The 19,841-nt window shown below is 30.5% G+C and overlaps 1 protein-coding gene across 1 annotated transcript; it reads left to right on the forward strand.

Moving 5' to 3' along the window:
* Positions 1-1,570: 1,570 nt before the first annotated feature.
* LOTGIDRAFT_160127 (hypothetical protein) lies at positions 1,571-4,403 on the forward strand (the record flags this gene model as incomplete). The annotated part of the gene is made up of 4 exons (XM_009055007.1): positions 1,571-1,690; positions 1,988-2,026; positions 2,792-2,943; positions 4,394-4,403. The coding sequence occupies 4 exons, from the start codon at positions 1,571-1,573 to the stop codon at positions 4,401-4,403; spliced, it is 321 nt and encodes a 106-aa protein (XP_009053255.1).
* Between the last annotated feature and the right edge of the window lie 15,438 nt (positions 4,404-19,841).

The following is a 19,841-nucleotide window of genomic DNA, read 5'->3' on the forward strand; positions in this document are numbered from 1 at the left end:
CCTTGTTCTTCTCTGTCATCTTTCCCATGTTTTCTGCCTCTCTACTCACTCCTTTTCTTTTCCATAATTCACTTTTATTTCCATTCACATTTGTTACATTCGTATTTTTCAACCCGGTTTCCCCTTTTCAGTGATGCAGGTAAGAGGGGCTGACATGGAAAAAAGCTTCTAGTCGTCCGGATTGGACAATAAACCGAGGCCCCCATGTGCTACAGGCTGTGCACGTTAAAGATCTCTCGACAGTTGGAAATCGCAGAGCATGCTAATGCCGCTGTCCTGGCAAAATTTTTCCTCATTGCACCCTGCATGGTGTTATGGCGCAGAAAAGTTGGACGTAAAACGTCAATTCATTTCATCCTTGCTTTCTCTTTATGCAAATTCTAAATTGAAGCTGTAATCAGTCTCTATCAGCTATTGCTCTAGGTACCAGTGCCTTATATTGAATAGTAACTTGTTACTCTTCAATCACCCTAATCTCTAGGTACATTGGGCTGGTTAAGGGCCTGTCGTCTATTTCAAGGTTCAATTTAAACGATAGGCCCTATCACATCGCAGTTTGGAAATAACTCTTTAAAGGATCCAATATTTCCTATGATAGCCAAAATCAAATTGTTTAATTTTCATGAGAACTTTTGCCGCTTGACTGTCTCTTTCAATTTCAAATTTTTGTTTTATGAAAATGTGAATCAAAATTATAATTGATTAGCCACATTTTATGTTAAATCGTAAAACTGATTATGGCCAAATAACATCTGTATCAATTTTGTAATTACAGTCAAAGGGGGATAACTACGTTTTTGATGTGTAGCTCTTCTTTGATGAAGATAAAATAGATGTGGATTAATGTTATTATTTTCTATTTTGACATTTTCTAAGGTAGGCTAATTTTTAAAGTGAAGAATAAAGAGTTGCATGTTTCATGTTGTAGGGAACAAAGCTTTGTTACATTCTATAAGTTCCGTGAAACTGTAGGCTAAAAAGCATATAAATTAGAGTTGATTTGCGTCTACCCAGTGGGATAGTCTGACTGCAGGTGAAGTGGTGCCATTACTATTAGTACCATCAGCATCATAATTATATTGATGCAGCTGTGGTGAGTCATTCATCGAATTGGTTAGATTTGTTGGATTTTTCTTAAACAAGAGCCAGTGAAAAGAAATGAACAAAATGGTGTATTCTCTGCCTTCCTGCCCTAGATCAGAATATTTTCCAGGGGATCGAGGTCCAATACAATCCAAAAGGGGAGACTCAGATGGCTTGTCAATTGAATTATAGCTGAGCCATTTCTGAGGGAGAGGGGGAGGGGCGGATTGTTGAAAAAATGAGAGGTGTCTCTCAGAGGTGAGGCATTAAGTCCCTATTCATGAAGCACCCATTGACCTTTCACAATCTACCTGAGATGGAGGAAGAGGGCCCTTGGCTCGGTGGCCCATCCCTTAAATATGCCAACTGTCTTTAATTTCTTTGCTACTGGTATTTTCCACTTGATTCTTTGAAATTAGTGAAAATGTCACTTCAATCACATGGCCTATTTCTAATTTTATTGTAGATATTATTTGATTAATTAAAAATGGAAAGGACAGATAATATTTTAGATGATTTGATACCTGATCCTACTCTACCAGATGTTCAACAAGATGCTAATATTTTGAAAGAAGAAAGGCTTTTTAGAGCTCAAAATACTATGAAGGTAAACTTTAAAACTTGGATATTTGCTTCAATATTTTAAAAATTGCTGTTAGCATTAATTGTTTGCTTTTATAGAGGAAAAAGAAATTGCCTATGAAATAAGCATACACTTATTATGATTTATTTTGAAAAATGATTTATGAAGGATACTGCACTGTAATTCCAAAGTTTCTTCATTTAGTCAAAAGCCAAACAGTGAAAAGCTAGAATGTACCAATTTTAAAGTAAAATCTTTTACTGGGCTTCAGTAGGTATTCCACATTTGTTTAACAAGTATTCCCAATTTTTTTTTCTACAGGCTGCTAATGCTAATGTAACTAAACAGCTTTTCGGACAGGTAATATATAGAATTATTATTTTTAAAACTTAGCTGTGCTCATTTGAGAGAACAAGTAAAATGTTTTGTACCAGTATCTAGAAGATGGAATATCAAACTCACAAAGATTCAAATAGTTAAATGGACAGATGCCATTTTTTTTTTGACTAATCATATTAGTCTCAGAAACAGGTCTTTTTAGCTCTGCAAATCAGTAATAGAGTTGTCAGCTCACTGTTGAAATTTAAGCCTTCAAATCAATGTTTGTCCAGAATTATCTGCATTTGAAAGTTAAAAAGACTAGTCGTCTATTTGTGAGACTATGCTATATATAGAATAGACATCTATAGAAATAAGAAAAATAAATTCCTAGTTTGAAGTATTTTTGAAGAAATTTGTTTATTTTTGTACATTTCTAGTACTTCTGAAGACTGTTTACATATATTCAAGACCAAAAATCACCCCCAAAAATGGCACATCTGTCCCTTTAATACTGGGGATAAAGTTCTAGATTGTTATATCAGCTGAAAACAGATCAATCCCAGCTACATACATTTCAATTTTCATGGCATTTTCACAATGAAATTCTACTAACTGACATTTTAAATTGACTGTCTTTGTTTACATTTTCTGAAAAAGTGTTGATTGTGAAAAAGTGGACAAATGACCAGCAAGAGCCTGACATAGATCTCTTGTTGTATGATATAGGGATGGAAACCTATTTAAAAGTGGTCTGAATTGATTAGCTTCAAATGCTTATTACTTCCCTTTATTACTATTTTGTAGAATGAAGTTGCAGATGCTAACGAAAAGGCAGCCATATGTATTCAGAAACGTTACAGAGGCTATCAAGGAAGAAAGGAATATGAAAAAGAATTGTATGATCAATATGTCAAAGTAGGTATATTTCATATCATATATTATCTAGGAATATTAAAGTAGAACTGGATGTTTCTATGGCTATATGAGCCAGGGTCTCTATTATGTCATTTCGTCTCGTGTCATGCTCTAATTCGACAGATACCCATTTGGACGGTGAATATTTGGAAGACATTACACAGTAAATAGACCACTGGTGTCATCAGTTTTTGTGTAAATATTTCAAATGGTCAGCTTTCTCATTAGTACACTGGAATTAAACCATGGCCGACAAAGGGGTATATACAGTGGTGTAACCTATTGTCGTGCATATAAGGATTCAACACCGAATTTCGTCAAAGTTAAAAATACAGAAATTTTTGTTTATGCATTAGATATTTCGTCAGATATTCTATAAAATAATTCGGTTGGTTTGTTTTCTTTATGAATCCCTCACTTTGACCCATATTTCACGAGTAACCAATTCGACAACGGCAGCAAAATGCGTCACCTATTTTCGTCTACAATGTTTGATCTATAAATAAATCAAGAAAAACACGTTTTATGGATACCCAGTGGTATAATTAACTTCTCTTAGTATTTATCTTTAATATCAATTCATTATAACTAGTGACAATTCCTTCAAAGAACCACGATTTAAGAAAAAATAGTGACTGAAACAAGATAGGTAGCGTGATTTATTGCTAAAAGTCACTGAAACAACATAGAATATGGCCTACATTGTGTTCCATAGAATTTTTCTGACACGGAATCCGCTAGTTGATCTTCTTTCGTTGGACTACATTCTAGCTGACGACACTTGGAATTCCGATTATCGCTTGAGATGATGAAAGGAAATTCGACCGATTAAAAATGATGACGTTTTAACTGAAATCTGCCATTTTGTATTTGTCAAAGTATACATTAATACATTTTACTTTGCTTGAAACTAATGGATTCATTCTACTAGCTGATATTGTAGAGAAAACCCATGTTTATTAAAACTAGCAAATTTGAAGGTCACGCAAGGTCGCATATGTAAATTATTAATCATTTCCGGAGATGCACGAAAAATAGGTTACTTCGCTGTGCCATTATTTTTAGTAAAAATGATTCAATGATTTACTTTTACCAATTAAGGGTTTTTTTTTCATTTTTTGGAAAAAAATGATCAAATGAAGATATCTATGAAAGTTGTATGCAGGAAGTCACATGGACGTCTGCTTCATGAAGTCATGTGACTGTCACATGTTTACATCTATTTATTTATGGATTATTTCGTCGAAGTCAAGCAGGTTCTTATTTCTTTTCAAACGTAATCACTCTTATATTTGCCCCCCCCCCCCTCCCTGTAAATTTACATGCTAGCTAGTTGTTGCCCTGTAGTGAAGTTTAGCATGTTATAATTATTAATAAGCATATATATCATCTCTTTTAGGAAGAAAATCAAAGACGGGAAAAAATTCATGAACAAGTAGAAGAAGGTGATTTGCTGGTCGAAAAGTAAGTTATATTTTCAAATTATTACAGATATCTGTAAAGAGATTATAAAGAGTCTTTTTGTTAATCTTGACTTTAATGGTCAATCAAAAGGTGACCCATTGGAAGAAGGAATTCCATTAATAAAATCTTCACTTGATTTAAAATTTTACTTTTTACAGTAGCATAACTATGTAAAATTCTAAATCAGCTATAACTTTTTTATTTTTCTATGAAAACCAGGTTGGGTAGGCATTGTAACTTAAAATATGAAAATAATACATACAAGAGTGCTGTAAAAATTTCTGAATATTACTGAAAAAAAATGGAAAAAAAACCTCTGTACATGCACTTTATTATGTACACAGATCTATAGAATTTAATTGAGACTATCCACTAATATTAACAAGAATTGTTATATTATATATACCCCTTGGGACAGATGCATCATTTCTTTGACCAATCATTCCTTAGTCTCAGAAACGGGAATTTTTTAGTTAAGTCAATTAGTAATAGTGTTTACAGCTCACTGTCGAAATTTAAGCCTTCAAATCCATATGTTATGAAAAGAAATTTTGTACATTTCTAGTACATTTCTGAATAATATTTGGGTCTTGACTATATGTAAATATATAGTCTTCAGAACTACTAGAAATGTATGAAAATTGCTTAATAATTCCTTCAAAATGCCTCAAACCAGGAATTTAACCTTATTTTCCTATATATATATGGCAGAGTCTAAAGAAAATACAAGTGGTCTTTTTAAATTTCACACATGGATAATTCTGGACACACATGGATTTGAAGGCTCAAATTTCTACGGTGAGCTATAAACACTATTACTGATTGGCTTAACTAAAAAATTCTCATTTCTGAGACTAAAGTATGATTGGCCGGACAAATGGCGAACTGTCCCTTCAATACATTCCATGAAAAACATTGATAAGTGGCTGGGTCTTACTGAAGTGTTTGAATGTTTAGTTGAGCACACCCCTTTAAACTGGCTTACTTACTTTAATTCTAAAATCAAATTGAAATGATGTAAGTTAATATAAGTTATCTAAGATAAAGTTAATTACTTATATAAACAATGATAGTACTATATATCCGGTACTAGGTTTAAAGTTACTAATTTTATCAGTACTCAACATGGTCTGATACTAACAGTTGTTCTTAAAAGGCCAAAGTTTGGTTATAACCTAAGTTAAGTTGCTTAGTAAAATCGAAACAAAATGAAGTCTGTTGTCTGAACAGTTGTAGATGTTGAACTTATTTTAAAGTTGCTAAGGTAAAGAATCCAGTTTTGAATTTAACATTAAAGGTACCTGTCCATTATTTTTATAATTGTGATCCTTGAATAAAAAATGTTCTGAAGATGAAGGCAGTTAATGGACCTTATGTATATATAGTGCATGAACAGAGTTGGGGGTAGTGTTGCTAGGACAAACGCATAAGCCTACTAATTTTCAATTTTTTAAAGGGACATGTTTGCCTTCGAAGTTTGAGCCTTCAAATCCATGTGTGTTCAGAATTATCCGTGTTTGAAAGTTAAAATGACGACTTATCTTTTCTTGAGACTCTGTAATATATATAACACATATATATAGCAATAGATAGTCATAGTTTGTGGTATTTTTGAACAATAATTAGTAATTTACATAAACTCAAGACCCCAATCAACCCCTGAAAATAGTGAACCATGGCCTTTAACTATTAAGGACACATAAGGCTTGGATGTATCCTCCAGACTAGACAGTTTTCCATGTCACGTTTTTTAACCTGCATAACTTACACTGGAAAACTGAGTTGAAAGTATATCTAAATTAGGCCGGCATTGAATCCTGGACCATTTGTTTAGGAAGAAAATGTCTATCTCACAGAGCCACCGTGGCTCTTTAATGGATCATTAAGTAGAAAATGGTGTGTATAAAACATAGTTTACTTCCTTTGAAAACATAAAAGTTTATCTAAATTTCTAAAGCTGAATTTATTTGTAAATGGCACAAGTTTATTTATATCGGTATGTAAACAATTAAGAATTTATTTTTAACCACAAGTTTCTAAATACATCTGAATGTTCAACCCACTAGTTAGGAGTGAAGTGAATTATAGAAGCTTCTAATTCTCTTTCTTTACTTTAATTGAATTGTTGCATTAAGAATAGGGTAAAAATTTATATAAATTGACAGTTTGTCATCTGACTTCTCTGTTTTGAATTAAAATAAGTAATTGGAGTTATATCTGAACTAGGTGAGTTTCCTTCTTTGCATGTCATGTTACTTGATTTTTAGTTTTACTTGGTCATGGTTTGGAAAATTAAGTAATCATTGATAAAGCTAAGTAATTATCGATAAATCTAAGTAATTATTGATAAATCTAAGTTATTATCGATATAACTACGTAATTATTGATAAAACTAAGTAATTATTGATAGAACTAAGTAATTATTGATAGAACTAAGTAATTATTGATATATCTAAGTAATTATTGATAAAACTAAGTAATTATTGATAAAACTAAGTAATTATCGATAAAACTAAGTAATTATTGATAAAACTAATTAATTATCGATAAAACCAAGTAATTATCAATAAAACCAAGTAATTATCGATAAAACTAAGTAATTATCGATAAAACTACAAGTATTTATTGAAAAAAGTATTTAAAATTTGCTTAATTTTTTGAATACTTACTTAGTTTTTTGGGTAATAACTTACTTTTATGGATTTATCGGATTATTGAGGTAGTATTCTGTGAGATAGTATTCAAAAGTCAAATAGATTCATCATGGAAGCTTGAATCTGTCATGTCAAAATTTCAATGTATTTTGATCAAAGAAGAATTCCTTCAGATCATGAATAGATAATGTTGTAACCCACAGAAAAAATATGAAACAAAATATCTACATCTGGATTTTTAATCGGATTGTATACACACAGTTAAGAGTATATATGTGTTAGTATGCTTATTTGAAGCCCAATAAGTTGCAGAAAATTGGGTGTAAAACTCCATTTCAATTCTTGTGTGTATTTGTATTTGAAATAACAATTTTGATGAGAAAAAGTGGGTTTTCTCTAGTAAAAAAAATGTAGCTTGACATTCCTGTCATTATTCTGGTTATAAACTCAGTCATTATTTACTTTTAGTTCCTAAAATAATCTAGTAAATGAGAGAAATACTAGCTGTTTACTTGATGTCATTCATTCTAATCCTACACAATGTTAGATTGTAGAAGTATGTTTTATGTCTTGCTGGATAGTTATTCTCCATTTCATATACTAGTAAATAGAGTAATATTCTGATGATAGACAGAAATAGATTGTAGAATTATATTTTGTGATTTGGATTAATTATTTTCCTTGAATCTTCCTTTGCAAGGTGTATTCTCTGTTTAATAATTGATTTGTTAACAGTTAGTGATGAATTATCAAAATAGATACTAAAAATGGAAATCTATTGTTGGGATGTTTGCGGGCACACAAAGACTCGCTGACTCGAATCTTGAGTAAAATCTAACATGTGCCTGTGCTTCCCCGACAAGATTATCTTGTAGAAGAAATATAAATAGATTTATGAAAACTTGACTTATTTCCTTATGAGAATGATTGGCCAGCATAGAGCAGGCATTGTTTAAAAAAAATGACGTAGCAGTGCTGAATATTCAATAGGGTCACGACTTTATTAATTTGCATAAAAGATAATTCATTTGAGATAAAACAGAAGACATAAAACACAAAAGAAGTTGCACTTATCATTTTACTACAAACAATTTCCAATTTCCAAATAACACTTTACAGTTTAAGATATACTTCTGGTATTTATCAAATATGACGATGGTTTATCATTTAAGATTTTTGGAAGATGCTAAATAAATTATTTGAATGTTAAGTTACATGTGAATATAAACATTTGTCAGTATTCATATTTTTCTTCTTAATGGTAAATACTGTTATTTGTTGTGCCTTCTGGAGAGGCGAAAAGAATTTTTTCTATTTGAAAATAGATGATTGAAATGTTATTTTGTATATACTGTTTTTTTTATATACTGTTAGTCAGTATTGTAATTTTTCTTCTTGCTAAATACTGTTATTTGTTGTGCCTTCTGGAGAGGTCAAAAGATGAATTTTATTTGTACAATAGAAATCTAGATATTGCTCATTTAATTGATCTTTATACTGGAGTAGTTGAAATACAGAGTGTTATAGTTATAAATTATTTATTAAGTTTACCAACAGATTGTCAATAGTTAGCCTTACTCTTCATTGATTTACTGTATTTTAACACATAACCACTCACAGATTTAAAACTTCAACTTCAATCAATATAAAAAATATAAAAAATCAAAAATTATTTCTTGACTTGCTGTCGTTGTTCTTTAAAAAGCATATCATTTTTAGATGGTAAATACTCCAATTTTCAATCAGACGTCTGTGGTCCCTGCAATTCCACTAAAACTTGAGAAGTATTGGATGATGTCACTAATTGTGAAAGGCCTTATGTGATATAAGCATATTTCGATAATAGTGATGTCATCAAACACTTCATTTTATTGGAATTGCAGGAACCACAGACATCTGATTGAAAACTGATGCTATCACTTTAATCAAGTGAAAATATATCTCTTAAAGAAGAGAGCCCTATTTAAAATAAGTTTAAAGAAGTGTATAATATATTGACTAAATGTTGAATATTTCATACTGCTGATTGTTGCTGTTCTGCTAACTGTTCTGCTTCAAACAAAACTACCAGGGGATGTATAGTTTAGATATGGGCAATATATCATTAATAATTAATGATATAGTAATATCACCTGATAGAAAAATATGGAAATATGGCCATATTGTGATATATGGTAGTTATCATGATATACTGTCAAATTTTTAAAATTTAAACTTATTAATTGAAATAGATGTTTTTTCATGATATTAAAGACTGAAGTTGTTTTTTTACAGATATTTATTTTTTTTTTCTTAAATTTATGAAAAACACTTACAAAAAAAATCGTGATATATCGCCATACCTGATAGGCTTAGTATATATCACAAAATATACCAATATCACTTAGCCCTAGTGCAGTATCTTTCCTGACGAGTTATCTTTATATTGAAAGTGTCCTAGAATACCCACATCAACTGTGAGAAATACATGGCATATAGAGGTTGAAATGTCATAGATAGTTGGTCACATAGTTTTCATCAATCAACTTGCTGAGCTAGGTTGTCACATGTATAATCTATCAAACGAATTGAAATAGTGGTTTACCTTTTCTTAAAGGTATACTACCTCTTAAAATGACTAAAAAAATTGAAATTTTTAAACTTATTAAAATGAGTATTTGTTCATCTATAGACTTACCTGGTGTCATAACTATACAACAGAATCCAATAAATCTATAAAACTAAGTAATTTTGAATGATGCTTATAAGTGTGTTTCAATAATTATTGATTTTAATAGATATATCGTCTTATATAGAGATTTTATTCTTTAGTCATGGCACCTGGTAAGTCCAAATAATGAATATATACACTTATTGACCAAGTTTGAGACTTGAAATTTTATGACCATTCTAAGAGGTAATAGTCTCTTAATCTATCAATTTATTGGATAAAGCTCTAGACAATATTCATTTACTCTTATTAAATCAGATATCTAAGTATCCAGCTGTGATGAATTCAATATCTTAGCCAAGTTATTTCATTTCAGGTAAATTTTTCACATTCCTTTTGTTTTAAATTGATTATTAATTTTACTTTTCAGAAAAGTTTCATAGATCTATTGACAACAAAACAATATTTTAATCAAATCAAATATCCGCTAGTTGTTTTGAATGTAAATTTGATTGATTTAGGAGCTTTCTTTGATTGAAAATTTGCAGAAATGTTTCATTGACATGAACAAAAAAGATCGAAGGTTTCAAAATTATTTTGATGAAGTCAGATATCTATGTATCCAGCTGTGTTAAATTCAATATCTTAGCCAAGTTATTTCATTTCAGGTAAATTTTTCACATTCCTTGATTTTTTAAAAAATTGATTACTGTTATAATTTTATTTTGAAACTTCACAGAATAGTTGCATTGACAAAGGAAAGATTGAAAGACTATTTTAATCAAGTCAGATATCTACTAGTTGTGGTGGATTTATAATCTTGGTCAAGTTATCATATTCTGGTAAATTTTTCATCTATTTTAATTTTCGGGATTTAAAGGGGAACAGTCAGCATTTGCGGAAATTGATTTGGGTCTTTATTGTGCTTTACTAGTATTAAGAAGTATTAAAATCGTATAATCTTTTCAAATATACCTCAAACTAGAAATTTCACTGTCTATTTCTGTATATGTGTTTTCTATATATGGCATAGTGTCACTAAAATTCGAATTGAATTTTTAACTTTCAAACATGAATAATTATGGATACACATAGATTTGAAGGCTCAAATTTTGATGATGTGCTTTGAACACTATTACTGATAAATGTAAGCTTAAAAAAATTCCTGTTTCTGAAAATAAGGTATGATTGGTCAAACAGATAGTGAAGGTGCTCCTTTAAGAGGTCCTATTTCTGATTGAAAAATTGCAGAAAGGTCAAATTGACATTGACAAAAAAGATGAAAGGATTCAAAAAGTATTTTAATCAAGTCAGATATCCAGTTGTAGTGTTGAATTCAATTTCTAAGGCAGGTTATTTCATTATCTGGTGAATTTTTTTCATATTTTTCCTTGAATGATTATTAATTATGGAGCTACTTCTAATTAAAAATTCACAGGAAAGTTGGATTGTCATTGACAAAAAAAGATTAATATAATTAATTATCATTCTAAATTTTATATAAGTAAAGGAAAGACGGAAAAAATGTAATCATAAACTACTGAACTATTTCTGAAGAAACTTTTACCAACAGAACAATAGTATATACTTTTTATTGTTTTCCTCTTTTATGGGAATTTGTGATATAATCTAAGATTCGAAGAGACATCAAATATTCCCTAGTGTTGTATGGCTGACCCTAGTGTTGTATGGCTGACCCTAGTGTTGTATGGCTGAGCGATATACTGGTATCGTGATAAATACCATATTGGTATATTTCAGTAGTATTGCCTGATTAAAAAATACCCCCATATCCTGATATATGGTAGTTATCATGTTATATCGTCAAATTTTTGTCCATATAAAATCATCTATACAATTCTAACAAGTAACTTAATATTTTAAAAATGTTTTTTTATCATGATATTAAAGGCTTAGTTTTTTGTAGAGAGATTTTGTTTTTTGTAACATTTTGATAGAAAAAAAACCAAAAACTATACTTAAGAAATATTGTGATATAAACCCATATTGTGATATATTAATGCTTAATATCATGATATCAACTTAATCCAATATCATCCAGCCCTTCCTAGCTGTGTTGAATTCAATATCTTAGTCCAGTTATTTCATTTAAATTGTTCACTTACTGATATTCTTATTTTAATTGAATATTGATTTATATTAAAACTTCAGAAAAGTTGCATTGACATATTGACAAAATATATAAAAAGATTCAAAGACTACTAACTGTTGTGTTGAATTGAATATCTTAATCAGGTTATTTAATTCTTTTTTCATATTTCTATTTTGATTGATTATGGAGTTTTTTTGATTGAAAATTTGCAGAAAGTTGCAGTGACATAAGGATTCTAAGACTGTTTCATTTGAATCAAATTTTGAATTGAATATCTTAGTCAGGTTAATTCATATCTGTTAAAAAGATTTAATGTGTCTATTTCTAACTTTATTCACTAAAGAGCCCCAGACACAGAAAACTTCTATCAGATAAACTTTCTTCTTTTTAACCTGAATTGAATTTTATAACCAGTTTAAGTTGATAATTTTATTTTGATAGCATGTATCTTTTAAACTGTATACAGATATAATGTTACTAGGACTGGACGACATTGGTTCAATTAGATAATATTCATAAAGTATGGTTTTTATTGGTTTTTAAAGGGGTATTCCGCTTTCTCGTGAAAAGCTTACATTATCAAAAACATTGTAAAAATAATTTTAAAGTATGCTATATATCTATGTATATTCTTGAATTTGTTCTAAAAACGGAGAGATTTCATTGTTAATTAAGCAGTTTGACCTAGTTTTGGTGTTTGGTTTTATAATGGCTCGATATTATTAGTTAAAACCTTCACAATACTTATTTAGAGACATATTTCTCTACGATTAGGCTTTTATTTTACTCAAATCCATACAGTAGTTTTCTAACAGCTTCCAAAAATCATAACAAACTTAAAAACCTTACGTAATGTTTTTAAATAGTTTTGGTGTTTAAAGATATATTGGATGGCTGGATTTTTTTAGTTAAAACTTTCAGATATGTTAAAAGCACATTTCTCTAGATTTTGGTGAAGAGTTTTCACTAATTTGAGCAAATGAAAAGAGCAAAATGTCCCTTTAAAATAAAATATTGGGTCTTTTTTATCAAAATGTAACAAAAAACAATTTAAATTTCTCAACTCTTTAATATGAAAAAACAACATCTGTTTGAAATATTAAGTTACTTACTAAAATAATATTTTGGTATTTTTTAATCAGGGGATATTACTAGTAATATAAATTCACATACCGGTATTTATTGTGATATCTGTATATCGCCTTAGCTATTTTATTGGAATATATTGAATCTCTTTTGAGAATCTGAGATCAATGAGGAGACAATATAAAGGTTTTTGTTGTTGTTGACCTTTTAGTTTGTCTTAAAATTCCAATTAACGTTACTTTCTGTTGTTTGTCTGTATAGATAGAAAACACAACTGGTCGTGGCACCATCTGATTCTGCTTATTGGTTCAATTTAATAATATTCCATGTCAGCCATATTGCTTTGTTTGCATTTCTATCTACAACGGGATGTCATAATCTGGCATATTCTTTCATGTGTGCCATATCAAAATGGCGGCCTCCATGAACAAACAACTACAACCTAATATGACATCAAAAGTCATTCTGTTTGATCCTGTGGGTACAAAATTTAAAGGGTTTTCCACCAGAAAAAAGTTAAAGCTGACTATCCTTTTAATGCTTGGCTATTTTCTTTTTCTGATCAGACAATTACACTTGCCATTTAGACATCTTGATTAGGTCCTTGTAATCTTTATTGATTATTTACAAATACATGTATCTCATTTATTAAAATATCAAACATTTCATTCAATTTTAAAGCAGTAGTCCCAGTTGAATTACGTAATGAAAAGAAAAAATTCCTTTTCAGTGTAATTCTATTGAAAGCATTTGCCATGTCTGCACAGAAAATTATAGAGACATTAGAAATCTTTTGACCAAATTGCAGTCTAATGAATATCAGACAAACATTCAGTTCTATTTCTGTAATCTGGGGTTATCAGGTTAGGTCAAAAGGATTTTTTTAGTGCTGTTGTTAAATCCTGTAGTGGCTACACTAAAAATAAAAGTTAATAAAAATAGTTCAAAAAGGCTTTTTCATGGTGTTTTATCCTTTGAAGCTAATTTTTTTTAAAGAGATGTCTATAAATTATGAGGTAAAAATATTACAGACTTAGTAATAGTTAGATCATATTAAGTAAAATTTGTGTTGGCAGATACTTAGAACCTAACTTTAGCTGTCAGTCAAATGTCACATGATTGAGAAATTTTTAATGAAATAAATTTTCACTTAATAGAAAATTTAGCCAATGCTGATTGGATGATAAATTGGGTTCGGTTTTATCATTTTTCTGGGCCCAGACCATTACCAAACATGAAATGAAATGAATAGTGTTTTACATCCTACATTCCTGCATCATGTTGGCAACGCCTGGCAGGATGCAATGAGGGAAATTTTGCCAGGACAGTGGCATAAGCCTGCTGTTTTTAGATATGTAACTGTTGAGCAATTTTTTAACGTGCACAGCTTGTAGCACACAGGGACTCGATTTATTGTCTCATTCAAGCGATGCTTTGGTTGGTAGATGACAAGTTAACTTTCGCTTCCAGCAGATGCTGATATGCCAAAAGCGATGCTGCATTGCTAACAGGGGTAAAACACTTTGAATAAATCTGAAGGTATTATCTCTACCTATGTGCCTAGATTGACCCCCAGACCATTTAAGATAACGATGCAGTAAGATAGAACATTAGAATAACAGTATTATCTTCGAACCTGGAAAAAAAAACCAGTCTTTGATTTAAAGAGTTAGCCAGACAGATTTGTTGACAGATAATCCCCATCGAGAATTAAGATTTGATTAGAATCTTCAACTTTCTTTTATATTTCAGTTTTAATCAATGTTTTGTAGAAGTGTTTCAGTGACTTTTTGTATGTTTAATAGAATTAAGTTGGAATTTGGCTAACCTGAAGGGTTGGCTCTGGCATAAAAGAAAAGGTTTACAGAAATCTTTCTGCCAGCTGGTCCGCAGCAAAATCTTGTGGCGTTGATCACAAATTATCTGTACCCATTTACATCTAGGTCAACTGAAATAAGAATGATGAATTATTCTCTAGAAATGAAATAGAGTTTTAGGTCTTTCTTTTCTGTACCTATTTGGCCAATCAAGAGTGGCAAATGCCATGCAGTGTGCAATGAGGGAAATTTTACCCGGACAGCATTATTTGTCTACTCTTTTTATTCCCAACTGTAGAGGCATCTTTAATGTACATAGTACATGGATTTGAAGGAATAAACCCTTTTCCCATGTCAGCCCCTCCGATCAACTGACAGGCGATTCCTTTTTATAGGCCCACATGGAAATGTGGACGTATATTGCCGGCGCCCCCATCAGTCGGTCTGTCCGTTCACATTTCTTGTAGGCATGATAGAGGCTACAGTTTTTATCCGATCTTGATGAAACTTTGTATGCATGAATATATTGATGAGATCTCAAACAAGTTCGAAACTGGTAATAATCGGAAGAATGGTTTTAGAGTTATTGCCCTTGACTTAGAAAAAATGTGTCGAATTTGGCTTGTAGGCACGATGGAGACTACAGTTTTTATCTGATCTTGATGAAAATAGATATTCATATAATATATTGATGAGATGTCGATCAAGTTAGAAATTGGTAATATTCGGATGATGAACAGTTTCAGAGTTATTGCCCTTGTGTGCAAAGCGATGAGACATTGTTTGAATTTGATGATAACTTGATGAACTGTTTCAGGTTTTTGTGTTCATTTCTGACAGCTGGTAGTGGGTGTATGTAATTTGCCTGGCAAGCTATCTTTCAATGTCCCAAGATTTTCACTGAACCATAGACAGTATCTGGAGATTGTTCAATTCAATTTCTAATGTTAGTGATGCAGGTTGAAGGTACTGGCTTGGAAAAGTTTTTTAATATTGTTTAAGTCGTTTTATCGTTAATGAAAAACTTGGCTTGTGTGCTTTATACAATTAACACCTTCCGTATTATAGTGTCAAAACTTTCCTGGTTGCACACTGTACAGTGTTACTAATCTTCATTGAAATCTAGTACAAGACAGAATTAATTTTAGACACCAGTCCTTCTGACCTATCAATACAGTGCTTGAAGGTAGATTTTCCATTAATAAAATTCTGATACATGATGAGTAGGTCATAGTGACTGAGACTAGACTATATTGTTATTCCATTGGATTTCAGCTTGATCAGGCAAGTTCTATTCTTGATGTATTAGGTTTGTTACGTGTTCCACTCATTCAATATTTCACTAACCTTTTCTATTGATTACCATGTGTCGTCACATAGACATCTTCTATATCATGGGAATTTCTCTCACAGTCAGTCACGTGGATAGAAATAATGCACCAGTATGCTAGCATATTAACAGAGTGAATTTCTTACTAAAGATAATGTTATTGTTATGGATTATGCTGAATGACAACAATCATGTATGTATGAATGTTCTGAAATTTCTATTTTGAGGTTTTTGTAGATTTTATTAGGATCAAAGTGTGAAATTAATAGTAAAATGTAATGCATGAGTAAATTCATGCTATCATATTAACAGTATGCAATTCTAAAGATAATGTTATTGTTATGGATTATGCTGAATGACAACAATCATGTATGTATGAATGTTCTGAAATTTTGATTTTATGGTCAACTAGTTTTTTTTTCTTTTCCTTTTTTTCACGTGTAAGCTCATGCTATCATATTAACAGTATGCAATTCTAAAGATAATGTTATTGTTATGGATTACGCTGAATGACAACAATCAAAGTTGTATGAATGTTATGGAATTTTTAGTTATTAGTTTTTCTAGTTTTTATTTTATGATCAAATCAATATAATATCATGCATTCTGAGTGCATGATAATTGATGTATTATTGTGCATTGTTATTGTTGTGGATTACGCTGAATGACAACAATCATGTATGTATGTAGTGAATTTTTTATTGTTAGGCCAACTGTTTTTGTATTTTCATGATCACTATTTAATATTAATAAAATTTTTTTATGACCACTATTTGAAATTAATAATAACATGTTTAAGTGGTATGCATGCATAGAGTTTACCCTATGGCTATGAGTGGATATGGTTTTTAAGCATGGGTGTCATAAAACCATGTCTATGAGTTGGCCACAGGATAATCTATTTATCCAATCATTTTAAAGTTGAAAATTGAAATATAACAGAGGCAAACTTGTCAGACACCATCTTGAGTATTATTAACGAATAAAGCACATACGATGTCATCCTTTGGCCCGCCTACAGATTATAGCCCATTAAATACCATATTTATTCCACGGGCTGTATTCAATACGATACAAGAATATCATTTTTATCCATATGCAATAAAAATGAAATTTTTTTTTATCCAAAATGCAGCATAGTACATTAAAAAAAATCATCTAAAATAAATTTGAAATTGTTATTTTTCATATCAGGTATAAGATAATACAAGATATATATATGTACATTAAAATAACTTGGACTATATTGGTAATATAAATGATGTGTATGATAACAGTAAAGCATACATGTATTTAATGAAATTTTTATTTTTAGGTCTGTAATACTGTTATTTTATGATCACAATGGGAAATTAATATTATACAATAAATGTTATACATGCAATATGGAATTTGTTCTGGAGAGAATATTATTATTATAATTGAATTTTTCTTAATAATAACTTGGGACTAATGTTAACTTTCAATGATAATTGACTAAATGAATTCAGCCATTTGATTGGATTGTGCATAAGTGATTATAGCCAATCATAGCCCTCGACTGACATTATAGCTTATGGTTTACAAATTTTATGTCAAGGCTCTGATTGGTTGTTTTTGGTAGTGAACAATCCAACCATATTGCTGCATTTACTTGATACTACTTCCTTGATACTATAAAAGTGGCTATTGCAGTCAAGGTATAAAATGAAGATTGTACTAACATGACATTAATGAGATTGTGAAAATGACATTTGTAATGAAATATATATTTTTTATAAGCAACAGTTGTTTAAAGGGATTGTAAAGAGGGTTTTCAACTTTCTTTGTGTATCAGGGACAATCATATCATCGCTTTGCACTATTCCAATTTTTAGGTAGATATGTGTGGCTCTTGCAATTCCACTGTAAGAAATGACGACACATTGGCAAAAGCTGTTATTTCTATTTTTTTGACCTGAATTGTTGGCATCTGTCAAGTTATCAACATCAATCTGTTAGTTATATAAACATGAGTATTTGACTGAGACTGAATCTATGAGACAAATGATTTTATCACTAAATTAAGTCTATTCATATTTTTTTCTAATCTTATCCAATTATTGACAAATAAACTTGCTAATATCATGCTCATTAGGACATTTTTTTTTTCACAAAAAATTGCAGGTTATCACCCTTTAAACCTGATCCTTGGTGCTCCTACTCACCTTCCATATTAACTTGTAAACTGATGAAAAGAAATCAATGTTATTGTACTAAGTAGATGTATTTCATTGTAGTGTTTTAATTATCTTATAGTTCAAAGAGTATAGAACAGATTATTGCAGTTCATTTCAGTGTATTTTATTATTAATTCCTTAATGGGATTACCTGTTCTTCTTGATCAACCAGTACAACTATATTATTACAGTAGTATTAATACAACCTGCACATCTCCTATCCCAATAAGATCCTTTGATAGTTGTCCCGTCAAGCCTACCTAAAAGTGATGCATTGTGATAATAATCATGTAAGTGATGTAAACAACATTCTGATTGAAATCATGTAAGTGATGCCAACAACATTCTGATTGAAATCATGTAAGTGATGCCAACAACATTCTTATTGAAATCATGTAAGTGATGCCAACAACATTCTGATTGAAATCATGTAAGTGATGCCAACAACATTTTGATTGAAATCATGTTAGTGATGCCAACAACATTCTGATTGAAATCATGTAAGTGATGCCATCAACATTCTGATTGAAATCATGCAAGTGATGCCTACAACATTCTGATTGAAATCATGTAAGTGATGCCATCAACATTCTGATTGAAATCATGTAAGTGATGCCAACAACATTCTGATTGAAATCATGTAAGTGATGCCAAAAACATTCTGATTGATATCATGCAAGTGATGCCAACAACATTTGAATTAAAATAATTTTATAGTGATTCTAAATCGTCACTTCTGATTAGTAGCATAATAGTGATGCCAACAATCACTTCATGTATCATCGTGATAATAATCATGCAAGTGATGTCAACAACATTCTGATTAGAATCATTTTATTAGTGATGCTAACAATATATTCGTCACTTCTGATTAGTATCATACTAGAGATATCAATAAGCATTTCATGCTGTATTGATAGAAACAATAATTGCCATTCATTATGCTAGTATGCATGAAAGTGATGTCAACTTCATATAGTAATCATGTATATGATGCCAACATTATATGAGTCACTTCTGATCAGAATCATATTAGTGATGCATTCAACCATTTCTCAATTCATTGAACCATTACTGTGGTATTAAAAGGAATTAATAGGAATTCTATAAAGGATAGCTATGATTAATCAGGCTTATATTTAAACCTACGTGAACTGAGTTGACCATAGCTTATTACAATCATCATGAACTTTATTTCCTTTCTCTTATTGTTAAAATTACATCAATGCATTCCTTTTATTTCTATATGATTAACCTCTAGACTTTATCCAGTCTGGTCAAGACTGATCATTGTGAGAATTTAATTGCCGGCAAGAGCTTGAAGATGTCAGACTTTGGTCTATAGAACGTTTCAATTCAACCAATTTGCTTTGTCATTGATTTTGATATCATATCCTTGATAAATTTTGTCATTTTTCAAGAAAAGTCTGAGACAAAGGTTTGAAAAGTAGAATTCCTTTTAATTTCATTCATTTCCTTTGCTTGGTAAGTACTTTATTGAGTACAAACAAATATTGAGTAAAAGGAAGTACTGAGTAAAAGGAAGTACTATATTGAGTAAAAAAAAATATTGAGTAAAAGGAAGTACTTTATGAGTATAACAAAATATTGAGTAAAAGGAAGTACT

This window comes from Lottia gigantea (genome assembly GCF_000327385.1).
Source record: "Lottia gigantea unplaced genomic scaffold LOTGIsca_23, whole genome shotgun sequence".
Taxonomy (NCBI): Eukaryota; Metazoa; Mollusca; class Gastropoda; family Lottiidae; genus Lottia; species Lottia gigantea.